At 37.3% G+C, this 25,897-nt stretch overlaps 1 protein-coding gene across 5 annotated transcripts in view; it reads right to left on the bottom strand.

The window, feature by feature from the left end:
* LOC150080534 (semaphorin-5A-like) overlaps positions 1-25,897 on the bottom strand; it is a 240,986-nt gene that overhangs the window by 26,038 nt on the left and 189,051 nt on the right. For all 5 annotated transcript variants that reach the window (XM_090381775.1, XM_090381774.1, XM_090381776.1 and 2 more), the window contains 4 exons: positions 15,446-15,641; positions 15,263-15,339; positions 9,871-10,007; positions 6,454-6,621 (listed from right to left, as the gene is read on the bottom strand). In XM_090381775.1, coding sequence (XP_090237901.1) covers positions 6,454-6,621; positions 9,871-10,007; positions 15,263-15,339; positions 15,446-15,641 — 578 coding nt within the window. The remainder of the gene's footprint in view (positions 1-6,453; positions 6,622-9,870; positions 10,008-15,262; positions 15,340-15,445; positions 15,642-25,897) is intronic.

The following is a 25,897-nucleotide window of genomic DNA, read 5'->3' as shown; positions in this document are numbered from 1 at the left end:
AACAGGTACTTTGCATCTGCCTTTACTGATGAAAGACCCTTCATGCTGAGAAGAGGCTGTGCAAATGAGGCCAAGTCATATGAAATTAGTGGTCATAATTACAGATGACTGTTTATTAGAAAAAACTTTTGAACATAAAGGCAAGTAAGGCACCTGGAGTTGATGGCATATACCCTGTCGTTTTGATGGAGGGTGTGAGGGAGTGTATTCAGCCGTTGTGGTTAATTATGAGGTCATCTTTGGACTCAAGGGAGATTTCTGTGGATTGAAGAAGTACCGGTGTATCACCAATGCATAAAAGTTGTTCCAAGAGTGAAGTTGGTAACTACAGACCAGTTAGTCTGACTTCAATGGTAGGAAAAATCTTACAGGCAGTGATTAAGAGTGCAGTTTAGGAACATTTAGATAGATATGACATTCTGAAGGATATACAACATGTCTTTGCAAAGTGTAAATGATTGTTAACTAACTTAGTAGGCTATTTTAACAGTCACTCATGAGCTGGATTTAGGGAACAATTTGGACATAGTTTATTTGGATTTTAGCAAAGCATTTGACTCTGTCCCTCATGAGAGGTTACTGTATAAGCTTGAACAGGTTGGGATTACTCCTAAGATTCTAAGATGGATTGCTGGATAGCTGCAGTGCAGAAGGCAGAGGGTTGTGATTAACGGATATTCTTCAGATTGGTGTAATGTCAGGAGTGGGGGTCCCTCAAGGATCAGTTCTTGGACCAATGTTTTCTCATTTTTATAAATGAGATCGGCAAAGGGATAGATAGCATGATGTCAAAATTTGCAGATGTAAAGATTGGCAGAGTGCTTCTTTAGGATGACTTGAACAGACTTCAAAGATGGTCAGAGAAGTGGCACCTATGTTTTAATGCTGCTAAATGCACACAGTCTTACACCTAGGGAATAGCAATCCACAAATAAATTATACACTTGGTGGGGTTGAATTAAAAACAGTGGAGGAGGAAAGGGATCTGAGGGTTACAATACGGACAGGTATGAAGTTTTCTGAACAGTGTAAACAGGCAGCCAGGAAAGCCTATGGTGTCCCATCAATGATTTATTGAACACTATCCTGCAGAGATAGGTAGGTCATAATCCCAATGTATAAGGCAATTGTAAGACAACACTAACTATACTGCGTTCAAGTATGGAGACTTGATTTGAAAAAAAAAAAAAAAAAGACATTGGGCTTCTTGAAAGGGTCCAAAGATGGATAACTCAAATGGTGAGATTGACAGTAGGACAACTGTATGAGTAAAGACTCTGATTATGTGGCCTACAGAGCTTGACAACCAGGCATCTCAGAGGTAACCTGATTAAGGTTTATAAGGCTCTGAGAAGGATTAGTAAAATGAATGAAGATGTAATTCTCACTGTTCCAAACAATTCCAGAACTAGGGGTCAAATTCAAATTACAGGACTTTAGGTTTAGATTAGATTGTAGGAAGTTTTGTTTTAGCTATTGAGTTGTTGATAGCTGGAACAAGTTGTCCTCTCAGGTAGTTGAGGCTGACAGCTTGAATAAATGGTCTACTCGATACTTACCTGTGTGAGAAGGGAAGCATATAATTTGTTTTCTTATCTACTTGTTTTTTTTTTTTTTTTTTTTTGCCAGTGCAGCAAAAGCCAGTATCTTCTTTGCACTATATGGCAAATTCTATTACTATATAATACTTTTTTCCATCAGGACCACTTTAGTTCTAGTAGCAACTGTTTACAGTTGTCAAAATGACTTAAGGATTTTTTTTTCAATATTTTACAGATGTGTCACCCACACCTAATTCAATGTTTTTTTTTTAGAGACAAGCTCCACTTTTAACAAGCTTTCCAGAATATCTATCCAACTTAGTTTTCATGAAAGAACAGCTTATTCTTGGCTTTTGTTCATCATCAGCCAGCATTAAAAACATTAGCATTAGCAGAGGCATATGATGCAAGAAAGCAAGCTTATGCAGCATCAGCCAAAAAAAAAAAAAAAAAAACACACACTCCCATTTCGCCCCTCCATTAGTTCGAAATACCTGTCCAGCTGAGCTTTAAATTTATTTAGGCTATCAACTTCCACAACAAGGGATGGAAGTCTGTTCCACCAACCAACTATCCGCTGGCTAAAGGCAAATTTCTGGACATCTATCCTACATCTGTCTTTCCTCAATTTGAATTTATGCCCTCTCAGGTGATTATTCTGAGCAAGAGGAAGAATCCCATCAGCATTGAGCATGCTCAAACCATTCAAGGCTTTATACACCTCCATCAGATCACCTCGCCAGTGCCTAGTCTCCAGACACTAATTTGCAAAACTTGAGCCTTTCTTCGTAAGAGCAACCCTTTGTTCCAGTCACTAATCTTGTTGCCCTTCTCTGTACTCATTCCAGCAGTTCTACATCCTTCTTGAAATGAGGCCTCCAGACCTGTATACAGTACTCAAGGTATGGCCTGACCATTGCCTTATACAAGGGAATACATCACTTGAAATGGGAGAAGATGCACATTGGATGAAAAGTATAATGGGCATACACTTCATCACATGTCTCTCACATTGATACGGGGGGAAAGGTTGGTTGGTTGTTTAGAGGTTTATGGCTAATTAGTGTCTGAAACTATAATGATCAAGTTGGTATGGGGAAATGACATTAGAGTCTCCACACCAGGAAGTGTTTGATAGGGTGTAGAAACTATCTAATGTGTTGAGAATTAATGGAAAAAAAAAAAAAATTTCTTTCAAAATATTTTATAGCTATTGTTTCTAAGAGTTTATTGGATGAGAGGTTTATTAATAGTTGTGCCTGGTTGACATCTGGGATGCAACTTTCAATATGAGAGACACGTGGAGCATATGCCTAATGTGCTTTCTATTTTGATGCACCCTTTCTACCACTTCAAATTAATGTTTTTAATGTTGACTGATTGTCATTCTCCTCTGGTTTTAATGCACTATGAAATGAAGTCAAATTGCCTACACTAATGCATTTATTATAGTCCAGTTATTTTAGTTTTTATTCTTTTTGAATAATGGCTTCAACATAAACTGCAAGTTATGAGAAAGTTTAGCAAATTCAAGTTACTAGAACTAACTAGAATAATTCATTAAGGTCAAATCAATAAAGTAACACTATATCCTTGTTTTGTTCTTACCTTTATATATTTTTACCTGTAAGATAATCTTTTTATTCTCCTTACTGGCATTGCCAGCTGCATTCATTTTTTTTTTTTTTTTTTTTACTAACTGCAAAAAAGACTTAATTCATACTGATACAGTGATAATATGCACAAAACAGACAAACCACTAAGTTAATTTTTATTTATTCTGAACTCTTATACTAAGCTCAAAAAATGAACTGCAAATGGATATGCCAATTTTAAATTAGAAATTAAGCTGCCACTGCTAGTTTACAAATAAGATTTAATTGTAAAATTAAATCTTATTTGTAATCAATAATAGAAAGTTTTTGGTTATGTCAATGTATTTATAGAAATCAATAAGTTGAAAAGCAAATAGACCACTTAGAGTGGAATCTATTTGCTATGCTTCTGTTAACTGGGCATTCTGTTAACCATGCATATGAGATCATTAAGTTGCCTGGCAATGGGTATCCTTGACCTTTAAGCCTGAACTGTATAATGATCATTAGTGATTATTCCAAACAGATTCTGTGGGCCATTAGTGTTAAAGTGACTTGGTGTGCATAAGAGAAATGCCACCAAAACAAAAGCATATTGTTTTGGCATAGCAAAATAAACTGAAAATTGCTAATAAAGTGCAAAATGGTGAACGTGTTTCTAAACTTGCTTTTGAATATTATTCTGGTGTACAGACAGTGAGGGCCATTTTTAAAAAATGAAATGACATACAATTTTTATCATTTGACTCTTATAATAGCACGTCTGAAAGGAAAATGAAAATAAAACAAGAAATGCTCAAAGGATTGGATTCTGCAGTTTCAAAAGAGATGCACAGAAGGAACCCAGATTTCTGGACCTTTGATATTAGACAAGGCCAAATGATTCAATGAGAAGCTAACAGTCAAATCCTTTCGTGCTCCTCTAGGATGGCTGGCTGGAAAAAATTTGAAAAATGTCAGGGGATTCAGCCACTTGTAATATGCAGTGAAAAGATGAGTGCTGATCAATTAGCAACCACATTATTTCAAGAACAAACTTTCTGTTGAGATAATTTCATAAGCTTTGAAAAGTGCTCCTATCAAAAACACTTGCCACTTAGATTGAAAGAACAGTAATCTGGACATAAAAGCAGCATGGAGTGCATAGCAATAATATGATGCTCTAATGCAATTGGTAAACACAAGTTTAAATTGCTTGCAGTTGGAAAAGCCAAGCAACAAATATCTTTTAAGGGAACTGAAATAAAAAGTTCTTATCCTCTAAGTACTATTAACCAACCTAAAGCTCAAATGAATCAAGAATTTAAAAATTGGCTTTTTAATCACTTAATTTCATCCATAAGTAAACATCTGAAGTCAAAGGGTTTCTTATCAAAAGCCCTTCTTTTGACTGACAATGCACAGCACCAGCCAAATGAGCTGGCACTCTCCGAATGGATGGACAAATATTTCTATAGCTTTTACTTCCAAACATCACTGTTTTAATTCAACCCACAGACCAAGAAATGATTGCAAATTTAAAGCACCAATACTGTAAAAGGGTTTGTTTTTTTTTTTGTTTTTTGACTGCTTATAAGAAAACAAGGACGCAATGGAATTTTAAAAAACCAGCTTGTAAAAGTGCTATTTTTTGTGTTGCAGAAGCATGGGTTGAAAGTCTGCCAATTACACTTCAGCAGTTTCAAGAGGAAATTTTCCAGTGTGCATCAGTCAGAACAGACAATTAATGAAAACGCTGCAGCAAACTGTTTTAAAATTATTAAAAATGTGGATGGGTTTCAAGAAGTGGATGAAGCAGATATTGAAGAATGACTTGGCATTATAGAACTAGGCTATGGAACCAGGGATAATCAATTGATCACAGAAAGCACTACAACCAAAACTCCTGAATTATATTAAGAAAGTAAGAGTGAATTATTTATTCAAAAGGTAAAAAAAAAAAAAAAAAAAAATTTTTTACATTTACTCAATCTCTGGAAGCAAAAGACATTATGCTGATATTTTTAGAACAACAAGAGGAGGAAATGTTAACTGGCTACGTCAATATACTCCACATGCATAAAATGCAGAATTTCAATGGGAGGGGAAGTTTACAATTTGAAGAAAGGGCAAAGTTTAATGATCAACTATTTTTCTGTATAATAAGCATTTTTTGTTTGCTTATTGAGCTATAGTACAGCACAGTACATTACATTAAACTGCATTTCAATGTTTTATTTTAAGTTTTTAGATAAAGTTAAATTTTTATGTTTTTTGAACTTAGACTTTAAACACTTTACAAAAAACATTTAGAACTGTTTATAATACTCTACCAGTAGTGAAATTATAGTAATCTTATAATACCGTGATAAATCTGACTAAAAATGAATAGCAAATGCTTAGAAAATTGGTAGATGGTGGCTAAATTTAGGCTGGAAGAAGCATTAAAAAGAACTAAGGCAGGGAATGGTGTGAAAATATTTTAAAACATTTTAAAAAAAACTTCTTGAAACCCATCACTTTTTCAACAGCAAGAGGATCATTCCCACCAGGTAAGGCAGTAAAAAGGAATACTATGCACAAGCAGGTTTTGGATCATTTGGATAAATACTATCCAGTAGGAATTCACTGGATAAAATCTATTTAAGTCTGCTTTGAGAAAAAGGGGGACTGGTTTCTATCACATGACAATTTCAAGCCACATTTCACACCAAAAACATTTTAAAATGTTTAAAATATTTTCACCCCATTCCCCACCTTAGTTCTTTTTAATGCTTCTTCCAACCTAAATTTAGCCACCATCTACCAAAAAATTTATTGCAGATTTATACAAGGTGAGTACCATTTTCTAAGCATTTGCTATTCATTTTTAGTACTCTACCAATATTGTATGCAATTCAAGTAAAATTAAGTAACTCTCTTAACAGTGTTTTTCAGTTATCTACTGTAGCCTTTCTCATTGTTAATACAGATAAAGATTTCACCATAGTAACCATAAGTTTATTTCATTTCACTAAGCCAAAGCTGGTAAAATTGGCAACCCTCAACAACTGGCCATATTAACAGCATTCAAAACTTACTATGCACATACATATCACTTGTAACAAAAAAATAAATAAATAAAATAAAATATTCTTAAGAAAAACTGAAGTATACAAAGTGACTTATATGGATATCATTTAAATAATTTTTTTCAGAAATAGTTATGGGTGACACTCACTGCTACAGCAGACCTTGACCTGCAATTTTATATATATTACAATATTTCAATTGATACACAGTATAGGAGCATAAGATCTTATCAAAAAAAAAAAAGATTTTTTTATTTTCTTACTTACGTGTACAGTTTGTCACCCTGAAATCTACTCCTTTGCAAATCTTTCCTCCATTTGCAGGAACAGGGTTGTTGCAAGATCTCTGTTGACAAAAGCATCTATCACCAGGAACATCTTTCCCTGTTTGTGCACATTCAAACCAACTAGACCACACACCCCATCCTCCATCCACTGAAAAATACATTAACACATGGATTAATCATTCTAACAGTAATTTTCATTTATTCACAAGCATACAATAAAAAATTTTGTAGCCACAAAACTTAAAAATGAAAAGTTTGACAAGTTCCAGAACAAAGTTCATTGCACGCATGTCAAACATTAAATTTTGTTTAAAACTTAAGTGTGGCTACAAATTATTAAACCAAGTGTAGGGCAATGACACTAATTCGCTCAGGTGTTTACCAAGATTTTACTTTGGCCATGTGGATCTGAAAATTGACAATCACTCTGGACATCTAACAATAACAATGCTTTGAACACCAGGAACCGTTGAAATACAAAATGTAGTTCTCACACTGATTGCATCTGACTCCTGAATGAATTTTTGCAAATCTGATAGAATATTTGTGCAGACGAACAATCTGTACTAGGTTCATGTCACACTGACTGATTAACAAAAACTACTCAAAGCAAGGAAACAGTTCATGCAAGCTGTATGATCTAACTTTCTCGATTTGATCATAACAGGTGAAGAGTTGTTTCAAATACAATCCAGAAACTGAGAAAATATAGAATGGAAATCAACACACCCATACAGGAAAAAAAAAAAAAAAATCAAAAATATGTTGATCACTTTTTCAACAGCAAGAGGATCATTCCCACCAGGTAAGGCAGTAAAAAGGAATACTATGCACAAGCAGGTTTTGGATCATTTGGATAAAGACTATCCAGTAGGAATTCACTGGATAAAGTCTGTTTAAGTCTGTTTTGAGAAAAAGGGGGACTGGTTTCTATCACATGGCCACATTTCACACCAATAATTTTTTATTTTTTTTTAAAAATGACCCAAAACATGAAAGGTATTAGAACCTATAGTACCTAGTACTGTGCATGGATTGAAGGCCAAGAAGATAGTGGTTGACATTAGACTTGAATTTCTGTAAAGTGTAATTTGAGAAATGCATGTGAAGGATTTTTTTTTTTTTTTGGTAGTTACTGGTGCATTGGCTTCTGTGGCCATAGTGCACCTCCCAAGGTTTTCTTGCAGTACTTTGATCCAAGCCCGAGGCGGGATTTGAACCCACGACCTTTGGGTTGCCATGCAGGCGCTTTACCCACCTGGCTAGCCCGGTCGGCACATGTGAAGGAAGGTTGAAAACAGAAGTAGATGAGAAAAAGCTAGTTCTGTTCAGAGGTAAACAGCGAATGGATGCTGACTAGTTGAGGCACATGTTCAGAAAAAATAATCAACAAAACAGTCTGCAATCCATAAGATGAGAGCTGCTTTAGATCTTAATGCCAAACATAATCAAAAGCCTTAGATGTGTCAAGGGCAACTGCTTAAATTGCAAACTTCTCCATCACATTTGTCCAAAGATGTGCAACATAAGCCAATGTATCACCAGTAGATCAACACCAACAGAAGCCATAATGGCAATCATTGATCAGATGACAGGTTGAGATAATTTAAGAGTTGGCAGTTGATGGATTTCTCCATTACTTTGAAAAGAACAGGGGTAAGTGCAATAGACTGATAATTAGATGGGAGAGATTTGTCACCTTTTTAGGAATTGGCAGGATATGAGAAAGTTTCCAAGCAAAAGGAAAAGCACCAGTGGAACAAGAGTGAAAAATATGACATAACAGGTGCAAGCATTGTACTGGTATGGTAAGAGGTGGTACCGGAAAGTGTGAGACTGTGGGGGGAGTGTCTGTGTCTCTCTCTCTCTCTCTCTCTCTCTCTCTCTCTCTCTCTCTCTCTCTCCTGGGCAACATGTTTCCCAAAATCAAATATACACTGAATGGCCAGTGATTTCGTGGTGTAGAGGACATTAAAAGAAATGGGAGTAGGGTGGTGGTCAGTTTAAAATGCATTTAAAAAACGTTTCCAACAACTCTACAAGTGATCTCACAAGTGTATAGCTGCTCAAGGAGGTTACTTTGTTTTTATGTGAATTTCGTTAAATTGATGCAGTCCATATGTTACTGCTAAGTGTCAGTAATTAGAGGCATCATTATATTACAACTCATTGTGAAATCCTTCAAAAGAAGTTGCCTATCTTTCACACTTTGAATAAGTAACCCTTCCCTAATAGAGAAGACCATTGTTACTTATTCTCAGTGGTTACCACCAATCAAATAGTAATTTCAGGGCTAGTTTAAAAAACTTGTTTACTGACTCAGTCCTTAACTTACTAAGTCAAGGACTAACATAACTATCAAACCTACAAAACATTTACTGAAATCATGAATAATGAAACTAACCCAGTGTTTAAGCTTATATTAATGTGTTTCTGAACCCTACTGTGAAGGCAAAGTTCCCAAACAATATATACAGTATACAGAAAAATTAAAATCACTTTTTAAAGTAAAAAAAAAAAAAAAAAAAAATATTGTTATTTTACCAACTATATTCATACTTGCCAACCTTTAGAAATCTGAACCTGGAAACTTTATACAGTTGTCTTTCAGTTGGAATGGCATTCAACAAAGTTTCTCCAAATTAATAATCAATTAATGAATATCATTCAATGTAACACGAAGATTACATGCATTATCACATGCAATAAACTATTTTAATTATATGGCAGAATAATACAGGGAAGTGGACTTCGGTGGAAGTTATCTGCTTCAATTACAAATGTTTTTGGTTCATTTGTTTAACTCTTCTGTGAATTTCCACATATATACACACACACACACACACACACACACACACACTTTTTTTTTTTGTGGAAGGGACCAAAGGAGTTATACACATGTTTTGAATATTCTTTCAATGCAGTATCAACAAATTACATCTATATATGTACATATTTTCTTGACACTGCACAGATATGTTGCCATCTATCAACAAGTAATAGTTGTAGGTTTTATATTTACAAAAGTTTTGAAGAAAAAAAAAACCAGCATAGGACATACCATTTCAAGATAATATTGGTTTGCAAGCAGAAATTAAAGGGATTCTCTGTAATTTGAATACAGAAGTTGATGAAATGAATCAAATAATGTTTATTTTTGCCAATCCTATTCCTAATATTTACCTAAAAATTCAAAATAAAAAATATATTTCAAAGCATTTATGTATACAGTTAAATTTTTTTTTTATAAATCTAAGTTCACTAAAAAAAAAAAAAACTCATTTTGGGTTCAGTGCATATGGGCTGGAAACAACAAAGTGGCTAAAAGAAAGGTTACTATAGTAAAATTAATCTGATTTTTGCTTCATTAAACTTAAACTTCATTAAGCAAACATACCTGGCTGATCAGTTCTTGGACAATCTGTGGGCTCTTGTAACCAAAATGAACTTAGATGATTGCGATTTGGAGCTGTTGTGCAAGCTACCTGATACTCATTCCAACCACAATATGGATCCATTGCATTGATGCATTCACTGTTAAAAGAATAACTCTGTACACAAGGTGTTTTGTAATCTCTGCTGCTATAGTCTGCTTATAATAAATAAGCATCAACTTTGATACATACTGTTAAGTGGCTAATTTTCTAAATTTATATCTTAAACTATATTAATGCTTACAAAGCAAAAAATGACAAAGATTAAGCCTCCATCAATAACACTAGCCAAAAAAAAAAAAATAAATAATAAATAAGTGTGTGTGTGTGTGTGTTATTATTATTTTTCCCTCCCCCATATCTACCTCTTAAACAAAAGTTTAAGATTCTAAAGGAAATTGCTGATTCCAGAAATACCAAAATTATGTGTTTATCAGATTTCCATTGAAATATATACTGAAATTTTAGTAATTTAAGGAATGAACAATTTCAAATATTATACATTTATATGAGGAGTGTTCAATAAATTATCTACCTACCTATGAAGGAAATGAGATAAGACGCAAAAATCTGTTTTTATTTTTCAATACACTTGTTCCATTTTGTTGGCAATGAGAAAATACTAGACAAAATTGTGGTTCATCCTTTTGCATTCATAAAATTCTTTGTGATTCATCCTTTTCTTTACAATCTTAGCCAAAGAATTCTCATAATCTGCTTTAGTTTGCCCAACTCGCTTAGCAAACTAGTTTGTGCTTACTGTAGGTGTCCATGTCCCTTGATAATTTATAATCATCTCCTGCATTTTTATTCACTATCATTAGTCTCGTCAATTCAACTGATATTCATTTAGGCTTAAACCTTGAACAATATCTCTTAGTTGGTATAAGAAGCTTATGATTACTTAGAGTTCTTCCCACTGAAAGCAACTTAAAAACTAAGACCATTAGTTACATTTATTACAGTTAAAGCAAAATCCCCTTTACCCTTGGCAGTAGTTATATCTTTAAGTAAATTCCACATCAATGAACTATAAATCATTTCCACCTAGTGGTTCCTTTATTTGGAGATTCTTAATGCATGAGAGTCCCCACTGTTAATCTGATTGAGGGTATTGCTTTCTCTTGCTGGCTCTAACATGTAGCTGCAGAAAATAATCATCTAATAAAAGTTCTGCTAGTATGAGTGATCAACTCTCAAGCTCCAGTGATTGTCTAGAAAGATCTCCCATGATAAGCCATTCAGATTTGCCTGGCCCACTCTATTTGTCCGTATGGTTGTTTGTTATACTCAGTCATTTGGCCTATAACATACTCCTGTGTACATTTTTGTTATTCTAGTATTTATGTTAACCAAACTGACTCAACGTTGCATTAGCCAACCACATCAACTGGGTGCACTGCTATAGGTTCAGTGTTCTTAACCAAGAGCATAACTCCTTTCCCTCCTGTCCATCTTTCCACTAATATTGTACTCCCATGTTTGCTGGGCTTTTTTTGCTTATTGTGGTCTGTACGGTTCACCTTTGAGGTGCTGACCATCGCTTTTGAAGCATCCTGTATATGTATACAAATTTTTTTTGTCCTAGCCGCCGAAATCTCAGGAAATTACGCGGTAGGACCTGCCAGAGTAAATTAAATCTACTGGGTTCCTGGTCTGCCTCCACAGGGAGAAGGTGGGGGCAATGCTGGGGTCCAGCAGCTAAATGACCAGATGAAGGCCATTATGTGGCAAGTCCACTAGGAGTAGCATACAAAATGCACCCATGGTGTGCCATAACATATACAAGTAGTCATTCTTAGGTGGTCAATCAACAAGTGTTGTAAATGTAAAAGCATATGATATTAACAAGTACTAAGTACTGGCACACTGACTGAATAATCTGTAGTAATGCTTGGCATTTATTTATAGACTTGGCACACAGTTAGTTTTTATTTGTTTTTGCTTGTTTCAATGTTAATTTTTGTACTTGAATAAACTTTTATAAAATTTTAAGATTTGTTCCAATTTACAGCCCAGCACAAAAGTAAGGGTTTGCTTTTAGCAAAAAATTCCAAACTTTTAATTTTCAACCATTATGTACGAATTTTTAGAATGCCAGGGGTGGCTGAATGTTGATTTTTTTTTTTTTTTTTTTCCAAAATTCCAAAAATTACAGCACATTGAATGAGTTTTCTCACATTTAGGTGGCACACTTCAAATTTTATTTACTATGCTCCTAGCATTAGTGAAAAAAGTAGGTATGTGTTCCGGTTTGCTTTTAGTTACCCTACCAGCCCTCAAGTAAATTAGTAAATAAAAAATTTTACTAATTTGAAGTACTGGTTAAGTCATTATATGTGGACATCATAGGGATATCAGAGACATGATGTCACTCAAACACAAGTGATACAAAATTTGAATACTGGGAGTACAACACGTATAGAAAGGACAGACAGGATAGGGGGTTATGCTGTTAGCTAAGAAGCATATAGAATCCAAGACAAGTGCATCCAGTCAACATGGATGGCCAGTGCAAAAGAGGTCAGCAAACCTCTTTTGATAATCTGAATGAGTATTTTGCATCTACATTGACGCATGAGGAGTGCAGTTAGATATGAAGCTTTCTGAGCAATCCAGACAGGCTGCCAGAGCAGGTCATGGGATATTGTCAATGATATACAGGAATTTTGTTAGTAGGGAAAAGGTGATTATCTTTTGCATAAGGAAATGGTCAGGTCAAGTCTTGAGTACAGGTCTGGAGACCTCAATTTAGGAAGGATGTTGAGTTGCTTGAGATGTACAGAGAAGGGCAACGAGATTGGCAAGGGGATGAAGGGGTCCTCTTAGCAAGAAAGGTTTAAGTTCAACAAATTGCAGGGGCTGGAGACTAGGCACCTGTGAAGCGATTTGATTGAGGTGTACAGGGCCTTGAATGGGTTGAGCAAGCTGAATTCTGATTTTTAGATTACAAACCTGAGGGGGCATAAATTAAAATTGAGGAAAGAGTTGTAGAATAGATGTGCGAAAAGAAATTTGCCTTTAGTCAGCAGGCGGTTAATAGCTGGAACAAACTTTCCTCTGCCTTTGTGGAAGTTGATAGCTTAAATAAATTCAAGGAGGAACTGGAGAAAAACTTTTAGAGGGAATGGATGTGCAAAATTTTTTTTTTTATTTTTTATACTTAGATTTGTGGATGCCCCTAAGGAGTGGACATGTGCAAACATATCCCAAATTCACAAAGGGGGATAAAATGTCTTCTTGACTGGTCGACTTGACTTTTGTTCCAGGGAACATAACGGGGCCACTGGTTAAAGAAGTAATGCAGGTCCATCTAGACAGAAATGCACTTATATGGCAGTCACTGGAAGGGTTTGCTAAGGGGCAATCTTGTCTGACCTGCTATAATGTAGTAACAAAGGAACTGAATACAAAAAAAAAAATAATAATTGGCATCATATACTTATATTTCGGAAAAGTCTTTGATACTGTTGCACATAAGACTGCTCTACAAATTGGAGCAGTATGGCATTAGGGGCATGTTATTGCTATGGATAAAGGGATGGGTGAGTGAGAAGATAGTGGTTATCAATGGGCACTGCTAATGTTATTAATGGAACTTAGCAGAGTACCCCAGGGTTCAATTCTGGGCCCATCACTGTTTTCAATATTTATTAATGATACTGATAAAGGCATATCAGGCTTAATGTCTAAGTTTGTACACAGGACAAAAGGTTGCAATGTGTTTAATGAAAGTAAGTGAGACAAGATCTAGAAAAATTAAAGAAATGGCCTGAGAAATTGCAATTGAAGTTTACATTGACAAATGCAATGTACTGCATATGGGTAGCAGTAATCCAAGAATAACATATCAACTGTGTGTACTACACTGAGGGCAGTGGAAAATTAAAACACCACAGCAATTGTACACTTGTAAAGTTTCTGACAGCTAATGAGGGTTTTGTCAATGATAAATAGGAATTTTTCAGCAGGGATAACGAGGTGATTATCCAGTTGTATAAGGCAATGGTTAGGCCACATCTTGGGTACTGCATAGAGGTCTGTAAGCCTCATTTTAGGATGAGGATCTTTGGAATGGGTGCAGAGAAGGGTAATGAGTTTAATGATGGAACAAAGGGTGCTCTTACCAGGAAGAGCTTCAGTTCTGCAAACTGTATCATCTAAAAACTTAGCGCCTGTAAGGAGACCCGACAAGTGTTTAAAGGCTAATGATCCTTTCTCTTACTCAAACAACACATGAGAGGGCATAAATTTAAACTGAGGAAGGACGGTTGCAGGACATGTGTGAAATTCTTTTAGCTAGTGGGTAGTTGATTATTGGAACAAATTCTGCCTGATGCTGTGAAACTAGGTAGTTTGAATAAAATTTAAGAATTATATAACGTATTTGTGTGTGGGGGGGGAAGCTGGACAGATCATATGGAAAGTTTTGGGGGGGAATGATGTTGAGGCTGATAAGCTTGCTTTCTTGCATCATTTATCACTACCAATAAAAGTTGTTTTTCATTTGAAATATGTTCCAGTGGAATAGCAAGAACCTATTTTGCCTATGCTTTCAACTGCTGTTAAACTATTAGTCTGTTTCTCTCTAAAGTATATGCCATACCTCTCTATAAAAACTATTCTGTTAACAAGCACAACCCATGCTTAGAAATATTCTGCCTCATGAGCTTTGCACAGTCTCTCCAGTGTCAAACCATTAACAAGGCTCTCATCATGTCCCCCCACCCCCACATCTTATGTTTAGGCAAAATTCACTTTCAAATTTAATCCTAACTTGCAGTATACCTATTATATAAATCCTCAGATCTTCTGTTCTTATCATGAGCACCAAAATATAGAACATCTCTTTTTGTACCCTTAAAAAAAAATAATAATATCATTAACTCTACAATGTCATTAACTTTTGCCCCTGGCAGACATACCCTGGCACTATTCCACCTACCTATCCCCTTTTGCACAACATATTTCCTGTTTCCATGATAATACAGTCACTGACAATAGCTACTTCCTATGAGAACACTATTGTTGGGGATGCACAAGGATATCAAAGTTGAGCTTTACCACAATTTATGGGTTAATTCTGAGTGTAGTTGAACTCTTAGAAAAATGATATAGCTTTTACTTATGTGGTGATAACAGTAGAAAAATCAAAACAATTCTGTGGTATAACTTAACTGCATGACTAAGTTTTAACAGTTCTTCAACCAGTCATGCAATTAGGTATCAGTACTGGTCACATGAAGCACAACACACAACATCAGAATTTGGGGAGGGGGGGGAAAGAGAAATCATTCTGCATAATTATAAATATTATTCCTCATTAATCTACTAGTTGAGAAAAATTTATAATACCTCTTTGTTCTGAAGCGTTCACATCTAGATAAGGGTATTCGCAGCACTGCCTCTTCGGTTCCAATATATAATGAGCTCTAAGAAATAAGGAAACAGCTCATGTCAGAATATAAGAGTAACAAAAATTTGTTAACAATATTTAATGTAAACTAATGATAATCAACTTCAGCTAAATTGTCTCACCGTATCTCTGAGTAGTTTAAGTACTTTAATTGGCTTATCTTCTGAAAATGGTCTTATCTCTTCAATTAAACATGTTTCTTGGATATTAGGAACAACTACAAGTTTTCTTATGATACCTTCAGTAGTAGTCACAAATATGACATGAACCCCATCATAATGTTTTGTAGGAACAACATCTACTACTAAATGACTTAACCTGCAGGTGAGAGAGAAAAAAAACAAAATTCATCAAGACCAATAAAGAAGGTAAACAAAATAATTAATTTCAAATTAATTTTTAAAAATCATAAAATAAGAAAAAAAAAAAAAACTTTATCTAGTTAACATAACCAGCAGTACTCTCATGAGATATTTTTGCTCCCTAGGCAAATCAAGCATTTGGCACCCTCTTTAAATTAAAAGATCTGCATGATGGCAAAGCACCCCTACCCAAATGGCACCACAGGCATTTGCCTGGATGCTTACCACACCATAATGGTACTGATAACCAGTAAACATTTTGGGCTATTTCTTAATATTTATATGGCTTTATTTGCCTATCAATTTATCTGAAGCCAAATTACAAATAATTAAAAGGTTCTTCTCAAAACTTCCAAATGGAACTGCTTAAGTCAAGGATTGGTTGCTCATGAAATTTAGTAAACCAAGTTACCACAGAAGCTTGATTATCTGAAATAACTGAACTGAGAATAGCATTTAACTCCTGGTTAAGCAGTCCAGGATGAAAAAGACATGGTTAAGATTCAGTTCGATGTGACATTTTCCATGCAGTGTAAACAAGTGACTAGGAAGGCCTATGATATTCTGTCTATGAAATATAAGATCTTCACATGCAGGAAAGAGGATGTCATCATCCCTTTGTATAAGACTATAGTGAGACCACATTCAGAATATTGCACTCAGATCTGGAGGCTACACTTGAAAAGACAATCTCTAGAAAGGATTTAGCAAGGGCAACCAAAATGATATAGGGTGTTAACTGATATTTGCAGTCAGCACTCCAAACCCATATGAAGAATGGGTTTGGAGTGCTGACTGAAAAGCATGGCAACTAGACATCTTGGGAAGGGGAACTGATAGAGCAGGGGTCTGCAACCTTTGAGTAAAGAGCCATTTTTAATTTAAATTTAAAAAAAAAAAAAAAAAAAGAATCTGAAGAGCCACACCTCAGCTCAAATTGTGTTCGATGTGTGGAGTTTCTGCAGATGCAGGAACTCCACACATCAAACACAATTTGGTCTTGCCTTTTCAACTCATTTATTGCTGTCCAGTTGTGCAGAATTGCAAGGACAGTCTTTTGGCTTTCCAAATCCTCAATATCAGTTTTAAAGCATTTTAGTCCTGCACTCCACATGTCCTTGATTTGTAAGTCTAACTCCATTTTAAATTCTGCTTCACGTGGACTAAAGTAAAGAGCCACAGTTACATGTTCAAAGAGCCAACCCCTGTGATAGAGGGATATAAGACTCTGTATAGGTATGCAGGAGATCACTGGAATGAACTGCCTGCCACAATGGTCAAGTTCAAAGTGGAACTGGATAGGTATCTGTTGAAAGGTATGAATGACAGATTTTTTTTTTTGGCAGATGCAGAAAAAGTCCAACAACTCCATACATTATTTAGCCATTATAATGCTAATACTTTCATATCCCCTCTTAATTCCTCTGATTCGGGTTAATATTTAATAGCAAAATATAGTGATAAACTGGATCATTACAAAAGCATCATAATGTGCAGTTCATATAAAAAAGCAAAGATTTAATGTGTTTCTGAAAAGTAGGCTGGGTAGATTGTCCATGCCACTTCTGTATACAACTACATTGATTTCGTGCATAAAAACATTGCTGAAACAAAAAAAAAAAAAAAAAAAAAAGTCTAAAAATTGACTATTACATAAGCAGTAACTTATGTGATAGAGAATTTATGCATCTCATCAATTGGTATTACACAAGAATAACATGGATGAAATGGACTCTGTTTCACTTGTAATGCTTTATATAACTGGAATCCTAATGTTATTATATCCATGTGATAGTTTTGTTTCTTACAATTAAAAATAACAGAAACGGTTTATAGGTGGTAGATGACTTTCATCAACCGGTGAAATACCACCACTTTGCTTATTGGAGGCTTGAAGTGGTGAAACCCATGTTTAGTCTCTAGAGCAAAGTTTCCGGCATCCCCCTCCCCCCATACTTCTCCTTCAACCCATGCACGGTACTAAGTACTATAGGTTTTGATACCTTTCGTGTTTGGGGTTCTCAATAAAAAAAAATAAAAAATGTATGAGCTAAAAGTGAAAAATACAGGAATTACAAAAACTCAAATTTCCCTATACTAACATTGAGATTTGATAATTTTTGGAAGTATTTATGAAAGTACATCATTGTTACAAATACAAAATTAGATTTAAAAGATAGTGTTAGGATCTCATTTCAAACCACAAGGCACCTAAAAAAAAAAAGGCCATAACAATAGCTTCTAAACTTACCATAGAGACCCAACTTTATTTTATATGAAGTTTCATCTTAAGTTTCTTTCAATGATAGCTTTTTTTCCAGCGACTATTATTCTGTAGTTGATATCCCCTGCTATAGTTACTCTAAGTTTAAAACTAAAATGTTTTGTCTGTCATTTTAGAAAGAAATGAATACTCAAAACATTCAGCCTACCCAGATCTTTGTCGTCTATATCTCAAAATCAGGTCACCTACCCTCCAATTTTGCAAGCCACATCTCTGGCTGGTACTACATAAAACTTCCTTGAACCATTTTACCAATACAGTAAACCCCCGATATTCGTGGGGGTTACATTCCTGAGAAATGTCGCGAATAACGAAAATGCGAATACTGAGTTATGGCTCCCATAGTAACTAAGGGGTTCTGTTCCAAAGTATGAAATATATAAGAAAAACTAGTCTAAAATTTTGTCTATGTATGTATTATATGTACCTTCATATTATGACTATACACATAGTGAAATGCAAGCATATGGCATCGAAATGAAAATAAGAAACAATTTAATATTAAATTGTAATATTTATTAGAAATTTCAAACAAATCTTTCAAACCAGCGCCTTTGCTTGCTAAAAAAACTTATCCCGCCAGTGCTATCACCAGTTTTGCTAAAGTGTTGATAAAGGAGTTTTGCCTTTTCACGAATGATGAGTGAACTTAACGGAATTTTATTTTGAGTTCGGTCTTCTATCCACAGATAGAGCTTTTTCCATTTTTTCTAATTTAACATCACTCGTTTTCAATTAGCGCGTTTTCACGGACACTACGGCGGATTTTTTCTTCCGATTTCTTGATTGATCGTACCGTTGACTCATTGATTTTATAATGTTTTGCCACTGAGGAGACACTTTCACATTAGAAATTTTGTCTAATAATTCAATTTTATTCGCTAATGTCATCACCTTCTTTGATCTTTTCACATTTCCCTTGTTATTCGTAGCCATATTTTTGTACGGGTTAGAAAGAACTTGTCCACAATAAAGTCACTTTCTTCTGTTAACACACTCGAAAAAGTCTGTTTTACACTGCACAATGGTAGATTTATCATTTTTGTAAGCATATCAATTTATAAATTGAATAAATTTATAAGTATATAAATTAAAAGCAAATGACAAAACCTTCCATGACAAGCGCATAACACATACTGAACAAGGATTAGCGAGAAACATCCACGATCGCTATTTTGTCACCCCTTTCCCCCCACCCACTGAGCGCTGTTTTGACTGGGAAAGATAATTTTAGCCATGCCCATGTTTTTTTATGGCGGAAAATATTCACGGCGCTTTAAAATTCACATTTTTTTAGGTTTCATTTTATATTAAATCAGCGATCGCAAATACAGATACTGCAAATAGCAGGGGTTTACCACTCACCAATGGTCCCAAGAACTAGGCACAGTCGCGCCCTCCAGCGGAGTACCCATTTTGACTAGAAAGCCATTGACTGGAATCCACAAGAATCCACATAACTTCCTCCCAAATTGCCTGAGGAAGCTCAGAAATAAAACCCAACATCCACCAGCGGTCCCCAACAACTTGGCACACTTGCGCCCCCTAGCGGAGGATACAACAGGACTTGAAGGCTAATTGCCTAGAATCCACAGAACATTGACTCTAATGCATCCGTGGGCGTGGTCCTTTCAACAATGGATTCAACGCCGGATACCTCCTCATTGTCCTCTGAACCACAGCTAGATAACTGGAGCATGGAAACTTCAGACGAAGCACCTTCTGTAAACCCAACGAACAACTCAGTGGCAAGACTGAAAGAAGCTGTAGTCGCCTTAGTTGCCCTGAAGAAGGGTGATCCTGCAAAAGGCGCCAAACAAGACAACTAGCAATACCATCGATAAGGTAATTAATGAGAATGGAAATGAAATAGTGACGGATAGCCATAGCTACATCATAAACAAAAATGACAATCTGAATGATTCCTTAGTTGAAGATAATGTAGAAGCCATGAGCACCCTTAGGAAACACTTTCTAAACACTTGCAAGGTGCAACGGGTCATCACCCCCCAACTGGTCGCGGATCTGCTTGATCTGTGGGGTGACCTGGAGAAAATAGTTACGAAAACAACATTGGAAAATCAGAGATTAAGAACGATCATTGACTGCAAGCAAATGTCGTCCTCCACCCCAGTATATACCTATGCGCAAGCCGCCTCACTTAGAGTCGACAAGAAAACTGAAGCACAGCTGGCCCCAGCTGGCTCACAGGCTAGACATGTGGTACTGATAAAGGCAAACCCCCAATGTGTCCATCAGACTAGTGATGAGGTCAATAAGGCCATCACTAACAACCTAAAAACGGAGTTAAAAAATATAAAAATCAAATCGATCAGACAAGTTAGAGACAAGGGGGTAGCAATAGAGACCGCCACCCAACAGGATTTAGATAAAATTAAAAACTGTACAAAACTTAATGAAATGAATCTCACCGTGGACTTACCAAAAAAACTAAACCCCACCATGGTCATCTATGGTATCCAAAATGAAACTCCAGAGGAGGAGATACTGGAAGACTTATACGACAAGAATCTAAGCAGCACCAAAATAACCATGGAGGAATTCAAAAAGGAAGTGAAGATACGCTTCAAAATGTTTTCCAAAAACAAAAATAGCAAACACTGGGTTGTTGAATTCACTCCCAGAATAAGAAAACACTTAGTGAATATGGGTAACCGTATCTACCTCGGCTGGTCAGTTCATACAGTCAAGGACTTCCTTATTGCCTCCCGTTGCACAAACTGTCTCCAATACGGCCATTCACAAAAATACTGCAGACAACCAAAACCAACGTGTGGACATTGTGGATTGGAGGGCCACCAACAATCCTCATGCCCATCAACATCAAACCCTGCCTCCTGCTCCAACTGCCTGCGCAGGAAGCGTGACGCTGCACACTCCTATCGAGACCCATCATGCCCTGAGTTCACCAGAGCACAGGAATTAACCAAACTAAGAACAAATTACATTCAATCCTAGAGCTAACGCCCACAGTACTGTCCGCTTCTGCCAACTTAACTGTCAGCGATCCGCATCAGTCCTGTCAGACCTAGCCAAGCTCTCCCAGGACAAAAGCTTTGACATCCTCGGCCTCCAGGAGCTGTACTCCTACAAGGGCAAGGTCAAAGGCCTCCCCTACTCCTTCAGAATCATCCAATCTGACCCAGCAGTTGACGGATCTGGAAGGAACGCAACCTCAAGAGTCTGGGCAGCACTGGCCGTGGCTAACCCTTCCCTCACAGTCAGCCGAATCAATAGCCTCTGCACAAAATACGCAGCAGCTGCGTGCGTTGAGGGTAGTTTTGGGCAACTGTATGTCATCTCCCTGTACATGAGATGCTCCAGAGTCTCCCAGGAGATTGAGCCGTTCGTTAACTACCTCGAAAACGCAATGAATACACTAGTAGGGAAAAGCATAATTATTCTAACGGATGCAAATGCATCTTCACCAATGTGGAACAGCCCAACGGCAGACTCCAGAGGGGAAATCCTGGAGGAGTTGATTGCCACAAAAAATCTTAACATCTGTAACACACCCGGCCACCCACCTACCTTCTCCTCCGCCTCAGGAACCTCTCACATCGACATAACACTGTCAACCTCATCCATAGCAGACTGCATAAAAGAATGGAAGCTACATCCCTCATGGACGTTGAGTGACCACTCGGTTATAGCCTTCTCCTTCTGCCCACTCATACACCATGCACTCAGGAGGAAATCCCATGATCTTCCCAGATACAAAATAAGGAACTCAGACTGGGAAAAATTTGACAACCTGGCCAAAACTGCATTCCTTAACAATGACAAAGACCTGGCAAACCTGCCACCTCCTGACCTACTCTTGACAGACTTCATGACGCAGTGCACCGCAATCTGCGACTCCTCCTTTCGGAAGAAGTCCCGCAAACCAAACTACGTGCCCTGGTGGACAATGGAACTCACAGACCTTCGGAAAGCCCTGAGGAAGGCACGGAAGCAACTTAGCCGTGCAAGAAGGACCCAGAGATCGCCAGCTGAAATAGACAGACTAAATGAAAACTACCGCAGTGCACGGAAGCTCTATTTTAATGGAATTTACAAGGAAAAACACAAAGCGTGGGGAAAACTTGTTGAAAAATCCATGAGTACAGACCCTTGGGGCCTAGTTTACAGGCTCATCTTTGATAAGATCCACCCAGGGGAGATCACTCAATCCACCCTGAATCAAAACAATCAGGAGTCACTTACATGGGGAAGATTCAATCAACAACCTGCTCGATGGAATCATACAGCAAGACTGTCCCACCGCGGAGGGTACCACCCAAACAACGCTTCGGCTGGACCATCTAACCTACTCGGCCACAAGCTATGAGGACCCCTTCTCCCACATAGATATAGACCATGCAGTCAGCACGCTAAAATCAGGAAAATGCCCTGGACTGGATCTCCTGGAGGTCACAGTAGTCAAACAAATTTGGTCCATCTCCCCAAACACCCTGATACAGTTGTTCAATTCTTGTCTAAACCACGGTTCCTTCCCCAAGGCATGGAAGCAGGCAAACTTGAAATTACTGCTGAAAGGACCGGACAAACCATCCAACCAAGCGTCATCATACCGCCCAATAGCCCTTCTCCCCGTCCTGGGAAAGGTGCTAGAAAAACTACTTGCAGCTAGAATACGCACATTATACAACTCAAAGAGCCTCAATTCCAACTCCCAGTTTGGCTTCACTGCAGGCAAATCAGCGGTTGATGCTATAAACCATGTCCTGGAGTCTATCTCATCCTCGGAATATACCTACGTCCTCGGTCTCTTCGTGGACTTCAAAGGGGCCTTTGACACCGTTTGGTGGCAAAGTGTCCTGGAGAGGTTGCGGAGGGCCGGGGTCTCCGCCCCAATCTACCGATTAATGTCCGACTATTTCACAGACCGTAGCCTCGTGGTCTACAATGGATCCTGCTCAGTAACCAGACTGGTCACTCGAGGCTGCCCCCAGGGATCAGTTCTTGGCCCCCTTTGCTGGAGCTTGGTCCTTGACGGGTGGCTCGCCACCGGTCAACCACAAATCACAAAGGTAGCCTTTGCAGACGACCTAATCTTGCTTATAAACGGAAACTCCAGGCGGAAATTGGAAACACTAGCCACGGATGTCCTGGAAGATCTGGACCAGTGGTGCATAACCCATAAGCTAACAATCTCAACAGAGAAAACTTGCCAGATGCTCTTAAAGGGCCACCTTGACCCGCGTAGGCCACCAAAGATCAAACTTAGGAACACAACAATCAAACTGGTTGAAACATACAAATACTTGGGGGTAATGCTGGATAACAAGCTCAGTTTCATTCCTCATGCTAAGTACTTGCTAAGGAAAACCAAAATCTTAACAGGAAACCTAATGAAAATAACCAGGAAATCATGGAAGATAAAGCCATCAACGCTAAGACTATATTATAATACCCTCTTCCTCCCCACTGTTTGCTACGCTGCAGGAGCTTGGGCACCGAGCCTGAGCAGAGGACAAGTCCGCAAAATACTTCTGCGAGCCCAACGCTTCTTCCTCCTGGCCACCTCCAGGGCTTGCCGGACCATCTCTACCGCTGCCCTAAGTGTCATCTGTGGGAAACGTCCAGTAATATACGATGTGATTGACACCTTCCTGCAATACCAAAGAAAACAGCCCATTCCCAAGAGCATAGCACAATACAGCATAGATGCTGCCCTACCAACTAAAGAAGATAACAACCGGCTCAGACAATTGTACTTAGCTGACTGGCAAAGGGACTGGACCGATTCTCCCCTTGGCAGAATAACATTTACATACTTGCCAGAAGTTACAGAAATCAATAAAACAAGCAAGCCCTGGATCAACCCGGGACTCTATACAATGTTTCTACTAACAGGACATGGCAGCATAAATGCCAAGCTCTTCACTTTCAACCTGGTTGAATCCCCCAACTGTGCTTGCGGGGAGCTTGAGACGGTGTCCCATATCATCTTTGACTGCAATTACTATGTGGACCTTAGAACACAACTCCAAATTGTAACAAACATTTACAACCCCAATGACCTGCCAATGCTACTCGACAGCCCCGAGTCCTTCTCAGCGCTGGCCACCTTCGCGGAAAAGGTATTCTCCCGTAGAAAGAGAATACAAGCCACAGGAAACTAGGAACACAAGAATAAACACTGCTACAGACTGTATTGGAATCAATGTACATCAACGAAATCAACGTATTAATTGAGTGCGCTTCAACTCCAGGTCAGGATTGGGCCCTGCGGGAATTGGGCGCACTCCAAACCATGTTACTTCAGTAATTCCAAAAAATTTAAGGGTGTGGTCGTTCCAGGACAGGATTGGGCCCTGCGGGAACTGGGCACACTCCAAACCATGTAGAGCCAATGTTGAATTTAAAATACTATGGGTGTGTCCCGTGATCTAGGTCAGGATTGGGCCCTGCGGATCCGGGTGCACAACTATATAGATTGAAGCTGAGTTAACACAAAATGTGTTATTGATAACTGATTCTAAACAAGATAGTAGAACCTGGCTGCCTCCTCGCGGCTAGGGACGGGAGCGGGGGTTGAGGCTCTACTTGCCTTCAGCCCCCTGCTGCTAAATGCCAGATGCCAGCCACAACAACATATACAACACTCCACACATACTAAAATGAACATCAAAGATCTAAGTGCCATCAGCATTAAGAATCCTAAACTAAATTAGTCTAATACGCCATACTACTCTATCTCGCGCCTTCCAAACTTCCAAAACTTAAACTAGCGATAAACTTAATTCTTCCCTAGTGCATTCATGTCACCCTATACTAAACTAACGCTAAACTTAAACTCCTCGCATGCGCGGGTGTAAATAGTAATCCCAAAGCAAAACGCGGCTAAACCTAAATTAAACTCAAAATAGTCACTGATGTCGTATCAAAATTCAAGTCGTTCTCCTTAGATGAATCATTACAATTCTGCTGGCAATAACTACCGCTTAATAGACGGCGGACATAGGGGAAACCCTGGAAACCGCCAGTAACCTACATAAATACACACATACACCTGGATGATGGAAATGTATATATAATTGTATATAAACCTATATAAGTTTTGTATATATATGAAATGAATGTATGTAAATTGTGTGTATTAATAAATGTAAATGTACTGATATTGTTCTTAACTTTTATACTCACTCTATATTTACTGTACTTTGCTTGTATTGTTACCTTTCTCTTGGGGGGGGGGGGAAGAAAAAAATGCTACACTACATGGAATAAGTTTCATTATAAAAATACAGAATTTTTTTTTTACAGAAATTGGGTGCAAAAACCTGTCAAGTGCCCCACCACCATTTTTGCAACTATTTGGATTTCACCTGCACCTGTAGGATGGCATGGTATCAGACAAGTGCTAATGCCATGTTTAAAGTTTTGGGTTACTTGATTTTCCTTCCCCTCAAGCTCAATAAACATCTGTCTTACCCTAGTTAAATTACAGTATTAAATATACATGTTTTTCAATTTGTTAATAATATTTATATATGTAATAAGCAGAATATGTACATGCAGTTTGAAATTTCATGCACTTAAAATGGTTTTTTAAATTAAAAATGGAAGACATTAAGAGACTAATGTCTATGTCTAATAAATATTTGTAATTTTTAGCAAAATTAATTAATTTTTTTTTTGAAAATAAAGCTGTAAAATACAGTGCTTGTTTTTAAAATATTTTTTTTTAAAAAACTTAAAAAGTTACAATAAGCATTATTAAGAAAAGATGAAATATTGAAACTGTTCAAGCCAAATAAAAAATAAAAATCCAAGCATTTTCAAGAAATTAAAAAGAAAATTACCTCTGCCACCATTTTTGCAACAAATGGTGGTGGTGGGGATCTGCTGTTTAAGCCACCACTGCTGGCTTAAACATGATAATAATTCCTCATTTAGTT

This window comes from Mastigoproctus giganteus, chromosome 9, assembly GCF_048544385.1.
Source record: "Mastigoproctus giganteus isolate SK-2022 chromosome 9, ASM4854438v1, whole genome shotgun sequence".
Lineage (NCBI taxonomy): Eukaryota > Metazoa > Arthropoda > Arachnida > Uropygi > Thelyphonidae > Mastigoproctus > Mastigoproctus giganteus.
The sequence above is the reverse complement of the archived record's forward strand: the minus strand, read 5'-3'. Positions and strand labels throughout refer to the sequence as shown.